This window comes from Dendrobium catenatum, unplaced genomic scaffold (assembly GCF_001605985.2).
Source record: "Dendrobium catenatum unplaced genomic scaffold, ASM160598v2 fragScaff_scaffold_716, whole genome shotgun sequence".
NCBI classification, from domain to species: Eukaryota; Viridiplantae; Streptophyta; class Magnoliopsida; order Asparagales; family Orchidaceae; genus Dendrobium; species Dendrobium catenatum.
Window position 1 is genome coordinate 12005066 of NW_021319178.1, and position 17241 is coordinate 12022306.

The 17241-nt window shown below is 36.8% G+C and overlaps 2 protein-coding genes across 2 annotated transcripts in view; both read left to right on the plus strand.

Annotated features, from left to right (window-relative positions):
* Positions 1 to 3369: 3369 nt before the first annotated feature.
* LOC110109137 lies at positions 3370 to 4332 on the plus strand. Its single transcript, XM_020840073.1, has one exon. It carries the CDS (start codon positions 3370 to 3372, stop codon positions 4330 to 4332), a length of 963 nt encoding a protein of 320 aa, XP_020695732.1.
* A 2554-nt stretch (positions 4333 to 6886) lies between these two features.
* LOC110109141 (single-stranded DNA-binding protein WHY2, mitochondrial) overlaps positions 6887 to 17241 on the plus strand; it is a 37514-nt gene continuing 27159 nt past the window's right edge. The window contains exons 1-6 of the mRNA XM_020840079.2: positions 6887 to 7041; positions 8266 to 8372; positions 8469 to 8566; positions 8642 to 8734; positions 9565 to 9659; positions 9750 to 9823. Of these exons, the coding sequence (XP_020695738.1) occupies positions 7013 to 7041; positions 8266 to 8372; positions 8469 to 8566; positions 8642 to 8734; positions 9565 to 9659; positions 9750 to 9823 (496 nt within the window). The 5' untranslated portion in view covers positions 6887 to 7012. The remainder of the gene's footprint in view (positions 7042 to 8265; positions 8373 to 8468; positions 8567 to 8641; positions 8735 to 9564; positions 9660 to 9749; positions 9824 to 17241) is intronic.

Consider the following 17241-nt stretch of genomic DNA (forward strand, 5'->3'; position numbering starts at 1 on the left):
AATCAATGTTCTCCTAACCCTTGGACACTAATTACAACCACATCAACACAAAACATGAACAGTAAAAGTGCCCAAACATTCTATGGAATGAATATAGTGAATTATCATAGTTTTAGGTCATGTAATGACCTATAAGCTTAAACAATTTACTATAGAGGAATAGATACATCAAATTAGAATAAGATGATCTTGGGACATATACATATATGCATATGTGTATCAATATCCCTAAATCAAGAGTTAATCTAATTTGATATAGTAATCATGTATGATTAATTAGTTACTTAAACTAGATTAAGCATGATATTGAAGGTAAATTTTAGCTAAGCCATACATGATTAAGGTCTAAACCTATTCTCAGTGAAAAGAAGGCTTTACACTTATTCCATAGAACCCTAATATGCTAGGAATTGATTTAATTTGGATTACATTTGAATTTACAAAAGTTTAGGTCAAATCATGACCAAGACTTTTGTAAATTCAAGTACCACATATATATGCATCAAATGGACTTGAGGAAATTACAGTGGATCAAAAATAGGCCCTATTACACCTCTGCCAAAATTTAGCTCAAAATAAAATATATAATTTTATTTAAAAATAAATTAAGGTTTTTTGAATTATTGGAATTATTAATAAAATGTTACTCAAAATAATTTTTAATTATTTTTTAAAAAACTCAAGAACATCAAAAATGGATTAGAAATGAAATTCCTATGCATTTTTGAAGTTCTGGGAAGTTTCTGAAAATATTTTGAGGGTTTTAATCATCTGGTCAGCTCGCGGCGCTGACCTGACACGCGTCGGCAGCGGGCGCGACTGCGTGGACGGCGGCGGTCAAGTGGGACCGTCTACTTAACCAGCGCGACAGTGATATCAACCGCCCGATCGATCACAAGGGAGATCTGACGGCTGCGATCGAAACTGCAGTTGATCTCAACACAGAAGAAACCAATGGCCAGGATCATGCCCGCGGTTTGAAATGAATAGATCGGATGAAGTCGGATGAGATCCGTCTATCCGTTCATTTTAAAAGGTTGAACTAAACCTTTAAAACGACAAGATCACACCCGTCTGTTTCAAATAGGATGAATGGATGATGATGATTTCGTCTTCCTTAATCAGTTGAACCCGCAAACCCTAGGGCATTTTTTTGTCTCATTTTAGCAAAATACTGAACTAAATAATATTAAACTTTAAACAGAGGTAGAATTAGATCTAAGGAAGAATAGTGGATGGTGTTTATAGCCATTGATGCAATATTTAGTGAATTATTTAGGAACCTATATAAACTCCTAGGGTTTGAGATTTACCGTGTTATAATGAATGGATTTGAGTGATTCAAAGTTCTTTGAATTCAGGGATTGTTGAAGCTCAACTTCCTTGAAGAAATCGAGCTCGGAGGAGGCCTCTACACGGAGTTGATGAGATTTGGACGGAAGTGACCTCGGATCCTTGCTCCTCTCATCGCCGGTGAGCTCCAAACAATGGGAAAAGGTTGGAATAGAGTTTAGGAGAACTCCAGGAAGCAGAACAAAATGTTAGAGCTCTCTGAGAGTGAATGGAATGGGAGATCGCTTAGAATCAATGAATCCGTCCCCTATACCCCATTCCAACTGCTAGAGTTCACTTGGACGGCTGAGATGCCTCAGTTAGGATGCTGGGATGCTGGACACCTAAATCAAGTTGTTAGGAGGAGAGGAATCAATGGATAAATCCAAGGACATCTATGTGGAAAGGTATTTTTGTCTCACATGAGCTCAAGGGTTTTATTCAAACCATTTGATTCTGATCTGAAGGCTGAGAATCACTCTAGGAAGCTTCTAGAGAATATTCAAACAGTTAGATGGGTTTGGATTAAAGGATGATTAGGTTTAAATGGGGTTTTGACCCCATGACCATTCCAAAGCATGATTTGATAATTTGACTGGTCCCCATGCCATGTGGCAGCTGAGGTGGCATGGGGGAGGGTTTTGGAATTAAATAAAATTGTTGGAATGGATTGATGGGGAGTGGGCTAGCTTGGGTCAAGCCATTTGGGCATTTAAGCCTCTTTGAAGGAATTTGTTGACTATGTTGACCAGTCAATTGGTCAACAATAGGTGAGGTGGCATATGGGAATGCCATGAGTGCTGTAATGGTTGTGTTTGGATGGGTTTGATAATCAAGATTTGAGTTTTGAAGGCATGAGAGGGAATTTGAGCCATTTTGACCAAGTCTGCAAATGTTGACTTGGTCAGAGTGACCATGACTTGACTCATAGTACACTTGGAGATGTTCAAAGCATTGATAGGAATGGTTTGAGAACTTGGTATGAGTTTGATAGGCTGAATGGGTTGAAATAACTCATTCAAAGCCTTAAAGAGGTTATTGGGTCAACTGGATTGACTGGATCAACCAGGTTGACCCAGGGAGTGGGTCTGGACTGGACATATTTGAAATTGTATTAGGAGTCTAGTGGATGTGATTTCAAGGTTCAAATAGGTCATTTGGATCAAATACACCTATTTGGGCCTTTAATGGACCATTGAGTCAATCCTGGTTGACTTGGTCAACCAAGTGGGTCTAGAGTTTGATGATAGGTTCAACAGATTTGAAATGTTATTTTGAGTCTCTTGGATGTAGTCCCAGGGTCTAGGGAGATCAAATCAGTCAAAAATCCTATTTTGGCCCTAAAGGGTCTGTTTGGTTAATCCTGTTGACTTGGTCAACCAGATTGACCCAGGGGTTGGGAATGGATCCAACATGTTTGGTTTGATATTTAAAACTTGTTGGAGGAGGTTGCATTCAATTTGGAGGTCGTTTGGGTTTGAAATCAATGTTTGAGCTATGGGTATCCTGGTCATTCTGATCTCAGGTCCACTAGAGGAAGAAATGAGTCCAAAAAAATGTAATTTATTGTTCAGCATGTCAGGATTAATGATTTGGAAGTGATTGGCAACTTCGGAGGAAGCTCCAGGGTCAGGATCCACTGGGTGAAAGATCCAGTGGCATAGGCCGTAAATATTTGAAGGTTTTACAGCCTTTGGATTTTAATTGAGTTTCTGGGGTTAGGGACCTCAGAATGGGCTCGACTTTGGAGGATTACCTCTAGAGACATGTCCCTTCAGTATGAAACTGACAGACCCTGAATCAGAGGTCATTTGATAGAGTTTTGAAGTGTTTGAAAATTCACTGGAAAAGACTTTCAGGAATTGGACCTTTAACCTTGAGTTTGAGTCTGAATTCTTGGACTTAATTGGGGTTTGGATTTAAATGATTAAGTTTGAGTTACCTAAATCAATTATGATCATTTGGGATGATCATAAGTATTTAAGTGGGATTGAATTTGAATTGATTTTAAGATCCCATTAGAGACCTCATACAAAAATGAGGTCAACAGAATATAACAATCTAAATTATGACGTTGAGGCATCTGAGTTCATAAAAGTGTCTATTGATAATTTGCGTGCTGAGATAGTTATTACAGTACAGGAAGTAGAAGGACATAAATCAATTTCCAATCTTAGGGAGTTTGTTAGTTCTGAACAGATAATTGAATGTTCTTTTGACTATAATGATTCGAGTGTTCCAACTTTATGTTCTAAAGATATAGCTATTGGTACCTATTTTCCTAATGTAATAAGTTTCAAGCATGCTTTGCAATCAGTTGCCATCAAGGAGAATTTTGGGGTTATGATTAAGGCTTGTGATAAGAAAAGTGTTATTACTACATATTCTTATGAAGGTTGCCAATGGAGAATTCGAGCTTCTCTATGTGAAGATGCTCAAACTTTTGATGTTAGAAGACTTGATGGAGTTCACACTTATCCAGGGATCAACTATGCTAGGAATAGACTAGCCACATCAGCATGGGTTGCCAATGAGATTCAAGAGATGGTCAAAAGGAATCCATACATTCCTTCAAAAGATATCAATAACTATTTAGAGAAAGTGTATGGTCTTTCATTACCTTATATGAAGCTATGGAGGTCGATGGAGCAAGCTCGTGATAGTATATTTGGCTCTATTGATGATAATTATAAATGGGTTCTAACACTACATGTTGAATTGATTGGTAGAAATCATGGTTCACATATCACATATATGTATGACCAATGTGATAATTCATTTAAGAGATTTTATGTCAGCTTTAAAGTGTGTATAGATGGATTCATGTATAGTTGCAGACCTCTTATCAGTTCGGATGCATGCTACCTCAAATCCAAGCACTTGGGAATGCTTTTATTAGCAATCTCACTTGATGGTAATAACGGTTTATTTCCTTTAGGCTTTTTCTTTGTTGAAACTGAATCTAAGCAAACATGGTTATGGTTCCTTCATAACTTGTGAGAAAGTATTGGTACACACATAGAACCTCTTGCATTCATTTCAGATTTGGAGAAGGGCTTGGGTGTGGCCATTAAAGAAGTATACCTTGGAGCTGAGCATAGAATTTGTATTCGCCATTTGTGGAAGAATATGAAAAAAAAATTCATTGTTTTTCATTGTAAAGATAGACATAAATTACAAGGTTTGGTTTGGGCAACATCTAATGCGTACACAGCCACAAAAGTAGAATGACAAGCTTGCTGAATTAAGTGTACTATATCCGACTATCTATTCATACCTTATCTCATTACCTTACAAGTGGTCACGAGAAGTCAGTTTATGTTTGTGATATACCACGCTACTAATACCAATAACATTGCTAAATCATTCAATGCTTGAATAATGGATGTTAGAAATAAACCTGTTGTTGACTTAATTGACATGATTCGTGGTAAACTCATGGAGCAAAGGGCTACATGTAAGATGACAAGTTTGACTTGGCAACGTGAAATAGTTCCTCATGCTAAAGAATACATAAGAGACATTACTACAAGAAAAGAACATCTAATAGTTTGCCAATATAATATTTTCAAGGCTGAGGTGGAATCCCTTCATTCAAGACATATAGTTGATGTTGAGAGCAGAGATTGCACATGTAAGGTATGGTAATTAACAGGACTTCCTTACATTCATGCCATTGCTTTCATTGGGATGAAGGAGCATCCACTATGGCATACATATGTTCATGATTACTACAACATTTACCAGTAACTCTAACATTTGAACTATTTCGTTTCAATTTCCACATCACACTTGCTACATTAATTTTAAGTTCTTTAGGTACAGGATGGCGTACGATGGAGCAATTGGCATGCTACCTGGGAAGGATCAATGGCAAGTGGTTCACGATCGCAATCTAATAACTACAGGGCTGAAATTTATGTGACATTATTATAGACAACTTGGAACCTTATGAACTTTAGAAGAAATTTGAACCATATGAACTTTAGAAGAAAATTGTATAAGAAAGCATTTGTGGATGGATGAATAATTGCTATTCTTTGTATAAAAACATTATCAATGTGTATTGTTAACATTAAACAAAACTGAATGGTTTTACTTTAATTGGCTATGGAGAATTCGATATTCTTACTCGGCCTATGTGATTCAATGTGAAAAATCTCAAACAAGATTGAAGATGCACAAAAACAAATACTTCTTTCATTCCACAAAAAATATTGAAGATACAAAATACTAATACAAAAAGCTAGCTCAAGTCACAGCAATGCTTGAATTAGTAACCTTCGACAAATACATAATAAACTACTAATATAACACCTATCATCCTCTAAAACCGTCCATACATGCAACTTGAACACCACAAAATACTAGCCAAATAAAGTCGAACTATAATGTTGATAAGAACAACCGCAATAAAAATTTTAATCATCAGGAGAATCCTGTCAAGCTTCTTAGAAGTCTTTTTGTCGAAGGCATTAAAATTCGTAATGTGTGACATAGCATGACTCTTCCTATTCATCAACCCGTTTAAAGTAATGGCAATCATCATCACTTTGATTAATAAATACACCTATACAATTATCTTCTACTATTTGGTCCTTGGTTGAAGGTAAACATAACACATTAGAGGTAACAATGGCAATATACTTGGTATTGCTGCCGCTTGGCTCTCACAACTGATGAATTTGAAGAACTCATTATAACTTCAAAAAAATTATGTCAACACACTCCACTGAATGCTAACAAGCGAATCAAGTTAAAACAATGAGAAAAAAAGAAAATGTTTTGGTGGCACAACACAGTCCAATGAATCCTATGAAATCAATCCAAGCAAAAAAATAAAAATAAATAAAGTGATTGTGAAGATGTTCGACCTCAATGGCATGAAGGAAAAAAAATTAATTAAACAAACATCAATCCAAGTAAAAAATCTCAACATATCTGCTTAAACTCAAAACAAAAATATTTCTGCATAAGCGGTCCGACCTCAATGGCGTGAAGGGAAAAAATTTAACTAAATAGAAATCCAAGTAAAAGTCTCAACATATCTGCTTAAACTCTAAACAAAACTACTTCTGCATAAGTGGTCCGACCTCAATGGCGTGAAGGGAAAGTTGAAACATGCTTCCATAATCTACATCTCATATCGAAACAAAGTTTTCATTCTTTTACCTTGGATTGTGAAGAGGTTCGAATTCAATGGCGTTATTCCTCTCCTTCTCAACTTCACCCGTTGATGTCCTAAAAACAAAAAATTGGAAGACGTCGTTAGCCTGCGAAGAAGACGTTGTTAGCGTGCGAAGAAGTCATGATGGACTGTGTAGACGGAGTGATAGAAATGAGGTGAAATAGATATTTGAGTGTTAGAAGTGTAATATTAATAAATGAGGTGATAGATATGTAAAATTATAAGTATTTATTGATATGATATGTATGTAAATTTTCCTAAAAAATTTTTTTTGGCAGCACAAAATAAATTCATCCGAAAAATAGGTGAAACAATTCGAGTGTGTAAGTAGAGGTAGGTCTCCACCTCAAATAAAAACTCCTTCGCGACAGAGAATAATCTCTCGAGCTCTTGGGTTAGTGGCGAGAAGAAAAGCTGCATAAGTCGCCGTAGAAGAGTGAGAGGCATCTTCTCCTCCAAAGAGAGCTTCAGCTTTCGACTTACTTCTGCACAATGCTTTCTCGCTTCTTCTCTCTCCGCAGGCATGCCGTTCTAAACCCTAAACCCGAAGCCAAAATCAGTCATAACTCATGAATGCCTTCGTCTAATTAGTGGAAGCCCCTTTTCCCTCATCTTATTTGATGTCCCCACTTTATCGAGCTTCGAATGATTATGGATTTAGTAATTCGAGGTTTCAGGATTTGTTTGAAAGAAAGTAGCTTCTTTCTTGCCAAGGATAGCGGAAAATGGTCCTTTTGTCGCAGCGCCCGTGCCTTCTGGTTGGGGAACTTTTGCTCCTCCGCCTCCAATCGGGATGGACTGCCGGCATTGGTGTTTCCGCGTGTATTGAGATTAAATTCTCTCAAAAGTTAAAAAAAAAAGGGCCGCTACAGGGTTATCTCTTGTTCTATTTCTTCATGGTTTTTTATTTACTTGTAGTGCGTCTACAAGAATACGGATGAGCCATTGGAATTTTTTTACTGGAAGTACAGTGGTGTCCATGGAGGCCAGCAGACAAATTTGTATTTACCTAATTGTTTTAGGTGGCAGTGCATTTATATCCCCCTCATGCGATGAACTGATTGACAAAATTTTTCCCTGAGAATTTCCGTTTGGCTGTGTATCTTTTTTCTACTCAAATTGTTATTTTGGCGGGGCTTTAGAGTTGGCGAGAATCCTAGGCGCTTGATACGTACATTGGCCTCTATTCTTTAACTAACTTTGATGCATTTTTAAATAGACTGATATTTCCTAATGTAGTTTCAGTCCTGGATTAGGAACTTAATATGGCCATCTTCAACCGAAAAACTCATTTTTCACTCCAAAATACAATAATACTCCAAAATGTAATAACTCGTCTCCAACGGAACTTCATTTTCTAACACTCATTTTTCACCCAAAAAATTTAGCGTGGGTGAAGTATTCACTTCTGGAATTATGCTCGATATATGGTGTTCGATTGAAGCTTTTGGCAGAAGGCATTCAAGTGTTTCACGTTCGGTTGAAGATGGTCTAACAGATCTTAACTAACGAAAGCATTTCTAGTGCTTTAGTGTTTCTGCATTAAACTATTGTAATTTACTTTTGCCCACATCTGCCATCCTACTGACTGCCACTTGATGTTGGATTTTCTAATCAGGAATTTCATATTTGCTCCTGTATTTTATTGGCTGAGACACTAATGCTTACATATCTCTATGGATTTTTGGCTTTATTTAGTACCACAATTAAATGATATATCCCTGTTATTGTTTATGTTTATGAAGGCAGGCAGTTTCTTCAAACTTTCTTGCTGAGAAACTTAGTTATGTTAGAGATGCTTCATGGTCATATAATTTGGTTTCTGAACGTGGCATTTCAACTGCTGGTTCAGGTGTGTTGGCCAATGTGTTGATGATAATTTCACTCACTCTTCCTCTATGATTAATTGCTGATCTAACACCTTCATTACATTTTTTTTTTCTTGTAGAGCGTAGTTCGGGTAAGGCATTTGCTGATTTTTCTATTTTTAAAGGAAAAGCTGCACTTTTAATGTCTCCTGTGCCTCCAACATTCACCAAGATGGATGTAAGTTTTATTTTGGTTCTTTACGCGTTGTTTTGGAATGATATATTAAAAAAAAAGGATTTTACTAATCTGCAGTCCGGGCATCAAAGAGTTGATAAAAAGGGTGTTGTCTTGTTGAAGTTCATCCCTGCAATTGGTCAACGGAAGTATGATAGTGAAAGGAAGCAGGTAGTGTTTCTTACCTAAGGATTTTGGGGGTTAGTTCTTAAGCGTTTTCCTTGCTAATTCCAATTTTTACAAACTGTGTTGCCAATTTAGATGCTGAAATACTTAAACCTGGAACCTTTTAAAGATGCCACCTTTCTAAAATTTGAATAAGCTTACTGTTTATTATTTTGAAATGTAGGAAGAGGAATAGAACAAAGGTTGTATGGCTAGAGGTAGGGGTGTCAATATTTGACACAACCCGTATCCAAAACGGGTCGGGTTCGGATCAACAAATCAACCTGTTTCAAGAATCGGGTCGGGTTCGGGTTGACCCAGTAACCCGAAATTGACCAGAAAACCTGTTTTGACCCGGAAACTCGAGATTGACTCGTTTTGACTCGCTGATCTGAAAATTGGAAATTGACTTGCTTTTTGACAAAAAAACTAGCAATTTTTGGTCTGTCCCGGGTCATTCGGGTCGTGCGGGTTGACTCGGACCCGAAACGGGTTTGGTTCGGGTCGGAAAAATCGACCCGTTTGCAAAAACGGGTCGAGTTCGGGTTGACCCAAATAGTGCCGGGTCAGTTTCGGGTTCGACTCGAATCCGACCTGTGACCTGAAATTGATATCCGTAGCTAGAAGTTGCACAAAATAAACTTAGGAATATTAGAAATATCATCTAATTTAGTACTCAATAGGAATGAATGAATGGAGGATTCATATTGCCAACTCAAAAAGTTTGGGTAATGCTATTGATGATGACTATTTTTCAATTGGATCAAAGAATTTTTGTCTGATTTGTTCTGTTTTTATAAGATCAATTTTCATTTATTGATGAACATCTTCTTTAGTTTTTTGCTTTGTCAGCTACTGAAGTTGGATGTTTGATTAGTCTTGGGCCTGATGAGTCTTGTGAGTTCTTTCACGATCCTTCAATGAAATCAAGGTCTGCTTTAAATCAGCCTCTAACATAAAGCTTGGTCTATTTGTTCACTTATCATATTATGATCCGTACTTATTGATGTCTGCTTTTCAGTTTGGAAGGACAGGTGAAGAAGACATTAACAATTTCACCACTTAATGATGGTGGTGGCTATATGTTCAATCTGTGTAAGCTTTCCTTCTTAGATTTACCTCTTTTTGTGTCATTCCACCAAATGAAATAAAACAGTATTAGTTAGATTACTAAATGTATGAATTGCCCTGAAGGCCTTTTTACATCAAGAACCATGAAGATAAAATTAGGGATTTTTTCCCCTTGTGCTGCCCTAAATATATGAATTAACTAGTATACTACCCAAATTCTTAATGTTATTCTGTTAACTCATACAAAAATTCCACTTTAGTTGGCATTAAGTTAAATGTTGTATGGTGAGACCTACAATGCTTTATGACGCAAAATGTTGTCTATTAAAAGAGAAGCATAAAATTAAGTTAAATGTTATAGAGATGATGTTCATTTAGTTGAGTGGCTTTACATTTAGAGACAGAATGCAAAATGATCATATACATGAAAATGTTGGAGTAACTCTAGTAGCAAATAAGATTAGAGAGAGTCACCTTAGATAGTTTGGTCACTTAAAACCCCATTTAGTGGGATAACGACTTGTTCTTGTTGTAGTTGGCATTAATCTAGATAGATAATTTTTGTTTTATTTCTTTAAAAACCCTTGAATTTGCTGTAATTGTAAAAAGGACCCTTCATTTAACTTTGATCGGGTTAGGTACACTCCTTGGGAACAGATCTGTCCTGTAAATAGTATGGGGTTGGGTTTTGTTGTTATCTTACCAGAAACTGTTTTCAAACTCAAGTATTGATTTGGTCTTCTGTTAGTATTCAAATTCAAACTCGGGTCCATGTTCAAGTTTAGTTTCACTAGGTCTCCTATTGATGGTTCCTTAGTGTTTTAGTAGAAGTGAAAAACAATGCTGTGTTTGGTTTCTTATTTATATTTTCATTGCAGTTGAATTGAGGCGCCAATCATTTGAAGATTACCTATACTTCTCATAAACTTCTCAGCAATAGCTTCAATTTCCTGTTAAGGTTTAAACTCAAATGTTGTAGTAGATTAGACATGTTTACTTGTGTATCAACTTCATTCATTCCCAGTACAGTGAAGTGTTCCTCAGAGTATATTTTTTAGCACTCTACTGTTTGTTAGAATTTGTTAGCCGAACCTATTATTGCCTACTTAGCTAATTTGATGCATACTCAATTGAACGTATCATGTCAACCTAAATCTTCTAATTCCTAGGCTAAGAAAATATGAGTTCTTTTCTGCAATCTAATATAAAAGTATCATCATTGCATCATTGTGAAATATTAGGTTAATCGATATCATAATATGGATTGAAACACTAGTGTTAACTATTATTTTTATCATTTATCCATAACACTAGTGGTACCTATTATTTTTATCATTTATATGATACTTATCACGCCTCATGCTGACCTTCTCCTTATCAATCAATAAGGGATGCAACAACGGAATTCAAACAATTCTTTTTTATATTTCATAATGCATGAACTATATATGAAATACAAACTTTTATCAGCTGCAAAGCTGAAGTGGTTCAAAATTTTATTGATAATGTCACTACAGAGTAACTACCAACCCCAAAAACATTCATGATATAAATATCTTACTAACTTCAATGCAACAACTCGCTTACACTTTACAGTGGAAAACATAAATAAAAAATGAACTTGTTTCTATTCGACCTCATTCTTATCCTTACCCTATCCTGTAAGAACAATCAGAGTAAAATCTAGTAAGTTATGATGCTCATAAAGATATACAACTTTAATATAGGATTCATATATACAAAAGACGCAACTAACATGTCAAAGTAATGACTGTATGTAATAAAGCTATGCTTGTTTTATAATACAACATTAATATGTATAAACTACATGAATGAGCTATATATAAAAAATCATGTAACATTAATATGTTCATCTGAATAAATAAGACAAAATGCCAACCACGATAAGATTGAGAAAGTAATATTATGACAGTTATTTTTAACATTAACCCTAAATTTAATCGCATAATTGTTTCATTTAATTGCAAATCTTTCCTTTCAAATTTCATATCATTTCTAGCTTAAGAATGTGTCATATTAAGATGTCTAGGTTCAAGTCATCTTTAGCTATAAACTTCATCATACTGAGTTCACATTGCTTCTTGAGGTCACCTTGCCTCCATAGCCCATAGGCTTCATCATATTGGGGTTGCATTATCTCCATTTGGATTGTATTGTCCCACATGCCTATCACATAACATGACATTTTCTTAGACTTATAAGATGTTGATCACTGCATTTACTTTTAACTTGTAATTAAATATGTTATTCATTATTTTAGATAAACAAGTAATTTTAGTACATGTATAATAAGGAAGACTACAAATAATATATGCTTTTTCTTTTTCAAAATGTTATCAATTAGTGAAACATTTATATAATCACAAGATATTTAATTTTTATCTTGAATTATTAAAATCCATACATGGTTATTTGTATATGGATACTAAGTTATGGGCATACATTCAACAATATGAAGAATTTCGTATGCATTTCATACGTGAACTTTAGTTTGAGTGCGATTGTACATTCAAAAAGATTAAATAGCTCACTTTCTAAATTAAAAGATTGCATAACTTACCTCCATGAGGTGTTGTCTCCTCAATTCGGACACCTCGCAACCTCCTTCATGTGCAAGTCACCTATACCAACCGAAAGTGCTTAATTTGACACATTTGTACAAATGTCTACCCAAATCATATAATTACATATAAGTACTATTAATTCTTCCCCAATAATATCCCTCACAATTTTTTCTCTTTATACATAGTTTGAATCCTCAAAATTTTTCCTTATAATATATTACAAGCTTCCTATATAATAGTTGAATATATTTAAATAATAAATTCATATAAAATAATTATATACATAAAATATCAAATTCCCTTGCTTTTTTTCCTTCTTTAATTTCTTTTTTCTCTTTTTCCTCTCACTAGATTCCCACTTCTGGCTCTACGGCCTGCACTTCCTAACAACCCTACTCGAGCTCCAGTAGGCTAAATGATGTAGAACGGGTAGGAGGTTTTCAGTCCTACTGGTCTTGAAGAGCAACTCGTGAGTTTAAACATCAGCTTTTGACACTTGGGAAATTCTGGACAGCAAGTAGCCAACATGGGATAGCGATTCTGGATAGTTCCGGGCAGCCACGGTCGCTCCCGGAGGGGCTGGACAGCAACAAACTGTTGCGGGAATCTCTGGACAGCAGCTTTGGCAGCAGGGACAACAGTTTTGTCTTGTAAACAACTTGGGACAACCACTTGGAGGACTTGGGAAGGTCCTGGACAGCAGCAGGAGGGTTCTGGCAGCAAAGTTCCTGGTTGTAAAATTTCTGGCCAGCAAACTTAGGGTGCAGGAAACACCAAACCGGGTGAAGAATAGGAGGAATTGGGAGAAGATAATCCTAGCAAAGCTGCTGGGTAGGAGGCGGTCAGGTAAGGCTAGGATTTGGGGATTATTTCCACTTTGACGGGGCTGATTTTGTGGCCAAATTAATGAGGTTTGAATTGTTTCCTAAGTGGAAATTTTGGGATTTAGGAAACAATTTCCTAATCCCACCCTAGAGGAGCCGGTGACAATCAAGCATGGGGAGGATTGATGAGGTGGATTGATAGCTTCTTAATTTGGGTATTGGGAATAGGAAAGGTTTTAATTAAATCCTTTTGAATTTCAAATTCAAATTGAACTTAATTCAAGAACTTTCCTAAAATAGGGTGGGGCGGTGGAGGAGCTAATGGAGAAAAGGGATTGGGTTGGTGGTTAGGTTGAGGTGAGCTTTGGTAGGAGGGGATATGGAGTGGTGGTTGGTGGTGGGGATGGCCGGAAGGAGGGGGATGGTGAAAAGGATGAAGATAACGACGAGGAGCAATATGAAGGAACAAACAAACAAAAAACAAGAGACAAAAATTAAAGATACAACCGCGAGCCCGGACACATCCTGCGGCTGACGGGTATTACGTTGCCCTTCTCCAAGGGACTTCACGCCACGAGCCCGGACCCATCCTGCGGCTGGTGGAAACTCCGACTCCCTCCCATAGGGATTTCACTAACGTTTTTCCCAAAGAACACAAGTGCAAAACACAAATTTTATTATAATTCCATCATAACTAATACATGAGAAGGGGCCTCTATATATAGGCCTCAAAAGAAATTAAAAGACACATTTGCCCTTTGGGCTTACATAAAACAAGAGGGTAAAAAGGGAAATTACACAATTAAATCAAAATACACTTAATAAACTAAAATAAAACAAAGTGATCTCGATCGTCGATCTTCAGCTCCTCGGATAGGCATGGACGGTTGGATGTCCGCATCACTAAAACCCTCCAACCCGAGAGTTGGTAAGGGAAGAAATGGGAGGAATCGGCTTTAGGGAGAATGATATTATCTTAAATAAGGCATTTTTACATGATTGCCCTCTATACCAATACATGCCACATTAATTTATGGTTTCACAAAATTGATTATTTGAGTCAACAATGGCTTTGGATCCTTGATCTAAGATGAGGAATACTGGGCGTAGTACCTTGAATTTATGTTTAACAAAATGTAAGAAACTTATAAAACTACACCTCACCTGAGGTTAAGTTAGCTCGACCTCTGAACTTACAACTCTGTTTGAAAATGGTAGTTAACTAACCCGCCTAAACGCTTTTAAAACTATGATAGCTGGTTTCAATGTATATGAAGGATATATATGCTATTTTGATTTTGATGATTGAGCTTATAACTTGGCTTTTGGGTAAGATATCTGACTATGTGGGTATGATGCAAATGTTAAATCACTGAATATAAATTTATTTGTTATCTAATCTTTAATGTGAGGTCTTTCTACATGAAACATACTGGTCATATATCATTATTTTATTTTGAAAACTTGGTTTATTAGAGCAAGTCGTGCAATTTTTTTATTTTAAAAACTAGTTATACTATGATTGATTTTAAATTGTTTATATGTTAATTGGTATAAAAATTAATTTTGTCCTGAAAGCCTGCTGCATAAGAAGTCTAAGTCACTCCCACTCAAAACAAGTGAATAAACTTTGAAAAATTATGTATTTCTAATGTGCATTTAGTGAACAATCTATCTTGCATGTATATAATTAACCACAAGAAAAATTAAGTATAAAATCCAAATTATTACAATTATGAGTGACAACTGAGTTGTCTGTCTTATACAACTCAATTCTATTTTCTTTTACAGACTTGGTCTGTAGCTCTTCAAGCTTTGGCTTTTAGATGTATATAGGGCTTCACCTAGAGAGTTCTGATAAAAATCAACCACCAAAACAGGGAAAAGTTGCATAAATTCAGAGGAAAACCACAAGTTCGAGCATATTTTGATGAAATTGTAGGAAAATTCCAAAAACAACACTTGAAATTCACTAATAGTTGAAAAAAATAACATGATATAATGAATCTTCAATTCAAGAGGAAGATTCAACTCTCCAAATCTCTAGTTTAAGCTTAAAGTCTTAAACGCAAACACAAGAGATCTCAAACTTCAGCCCAAATTCTAGATAATCCTAACCCTAGCCAAAAAGAAAAATACTTAAAGCAATAATATAATTATTTAATGCTTAATCCCTAAATAGCCCCCACATTTGAATTTCCCCCCCTACACCCATGCTCCCATCAATGTTTGGGCCCCATCCCTATTCCACCCCCTTCCTTGTTTCGCCCCCTATAGGGGCCTGCCTCCTGTAGCAAAGAACCAGCCCAGGAGGGATCGGTTCAGCTTGGGCCGGTCTAACATTACTCCCCTCCCAAAGACTCATATTGTCCTCAAGGGAAAATAATGAAAATTGATGCTTCACCCTCTCATATGGTTCCCAAGTAGTGTCGAAGTTAGGAAGGTCCCTCTATTTAATAAGCACTTTTTTGTTCCCCTCTTTATTTGACCGCACCCCTTTTAACTCTAGTGGTTTTAAGACCACTTCCAATTACTCTGTCAAAGTTACTTTTTATGTGTACTAACTACATGCTCCCCAAGAACTATCCTCAACTGTGACACATGGAAGACTGGGTATATGGTGGCAGATGGGGGAAGTTTCAAACGGTATGCCACTGCTCTAATTTTGTCCAATATCTTGTAGAGGCCAAAGTACCTTAGGGACAATTTCTTGTTTCTTATGTTGACCACTTTCCTCTGTCTATAGGACCGCAGTTTTAAGAACACGTCCTCCACTTCAAACTGGATGTCTCTCTTATGTACATTTGCCTGCTTCTTCATGTTATGATGTGCTTTCAACAGATGTTTCTTTAACTCCTCCAACACCCTATCCCTTTCCTTCAAGTACTGTTCTATTGAGGAAACTATGTGCTTCCTTTCCCAAAGTGCACTAAGTGTGGGGGGTCCCTTCTATACAGAATTTTGAAAGGGGTCGTTTTAGACGCTGAGTGGTATGAGATATTGTACCAATATTTGGCCCATGCTAACCACTTGGTTCACATATGTGGTATTTCAGAAGCAAAGCACCTCAAGTAAGTCTCCAAGTTTCTGTTGACAATCTTTGTTTGTCCGTCCGTCTGCAGGTGGTAAGCAATGCTTCTCTTAAGAACTGTTCCTTGTACCCTGAACAACTCTCTCCAAAATTGGCTGAGAAACACCTTGTCTCGATCAGAAACTATAGACTCAGGAATCCCATGCACTCTAATCACCTCCTTGATGAATGTTGCTTCCACTATCACTGCGGTGTAGGAGTGTCGTAAGGGGATGATATGTGCGGACTTACTCAGCCTGGCCACCACCACCATTATGACTATGAATCCCTCCGATCGTGGTAAGCCATCTATAAAATTCATGGACACTTCCTCCCATACCATGTTTGGAAGTGCTAAGGGTTGAAGTAATCCTTCTGGAGCCATAGCCATGTACTTGTTCCTCTGGCACACCTTGCATCTCGTCACCATCTCCTCCACATTCTTATGCATCCCCTTCCAGTATAACTCAGCAGCTAGTCTCCCGTATGTCTTCTATATCCCATAATGACCTCCAACTGCACTCCCATGAAACTCCTACAGTAGGTGGGGAATATGGATAAAAGTTAGCGGTATCACAAACCTCCCTTGATGTAAGAGCCTCTCCCCCTCAAGTGAGTACCTAGGATGTCTACTTGTATCTTTCATCAAATCCTCCCTAATCTTTCTCAACTCCTTATCCTACATGCTCTCTTCTTTGATAGCCCCCCTACTCTACCATCAGTAGTACATAAATTTCCATCTCCTGGAGCCTTCCAACACATCTTGATAAAGCATCAACCGTCTTATTTTCCAAAACTTGGCATGTACTAAATCTTAAAATCATAGCCTAGCAGTTTGGATAACCTCCTCCGATGCTCCTCAGTCACAATCCTTTGCTCTAATAAGTATTTCAAGCTCTTCTGATCTGTCCTGACAATGAAATGCTGACTCAATAGATAAGGGCGCCACTTTAGAATACCAAC

Coding starts and splice junctions, on each gene's coding strand:
- LOC110109137 (XM_020840073.1), top strand. CDS start 3,370: ATGAGGTCAACAGAATATAACAATCTAAATTATGACGTTGAGGCATCT.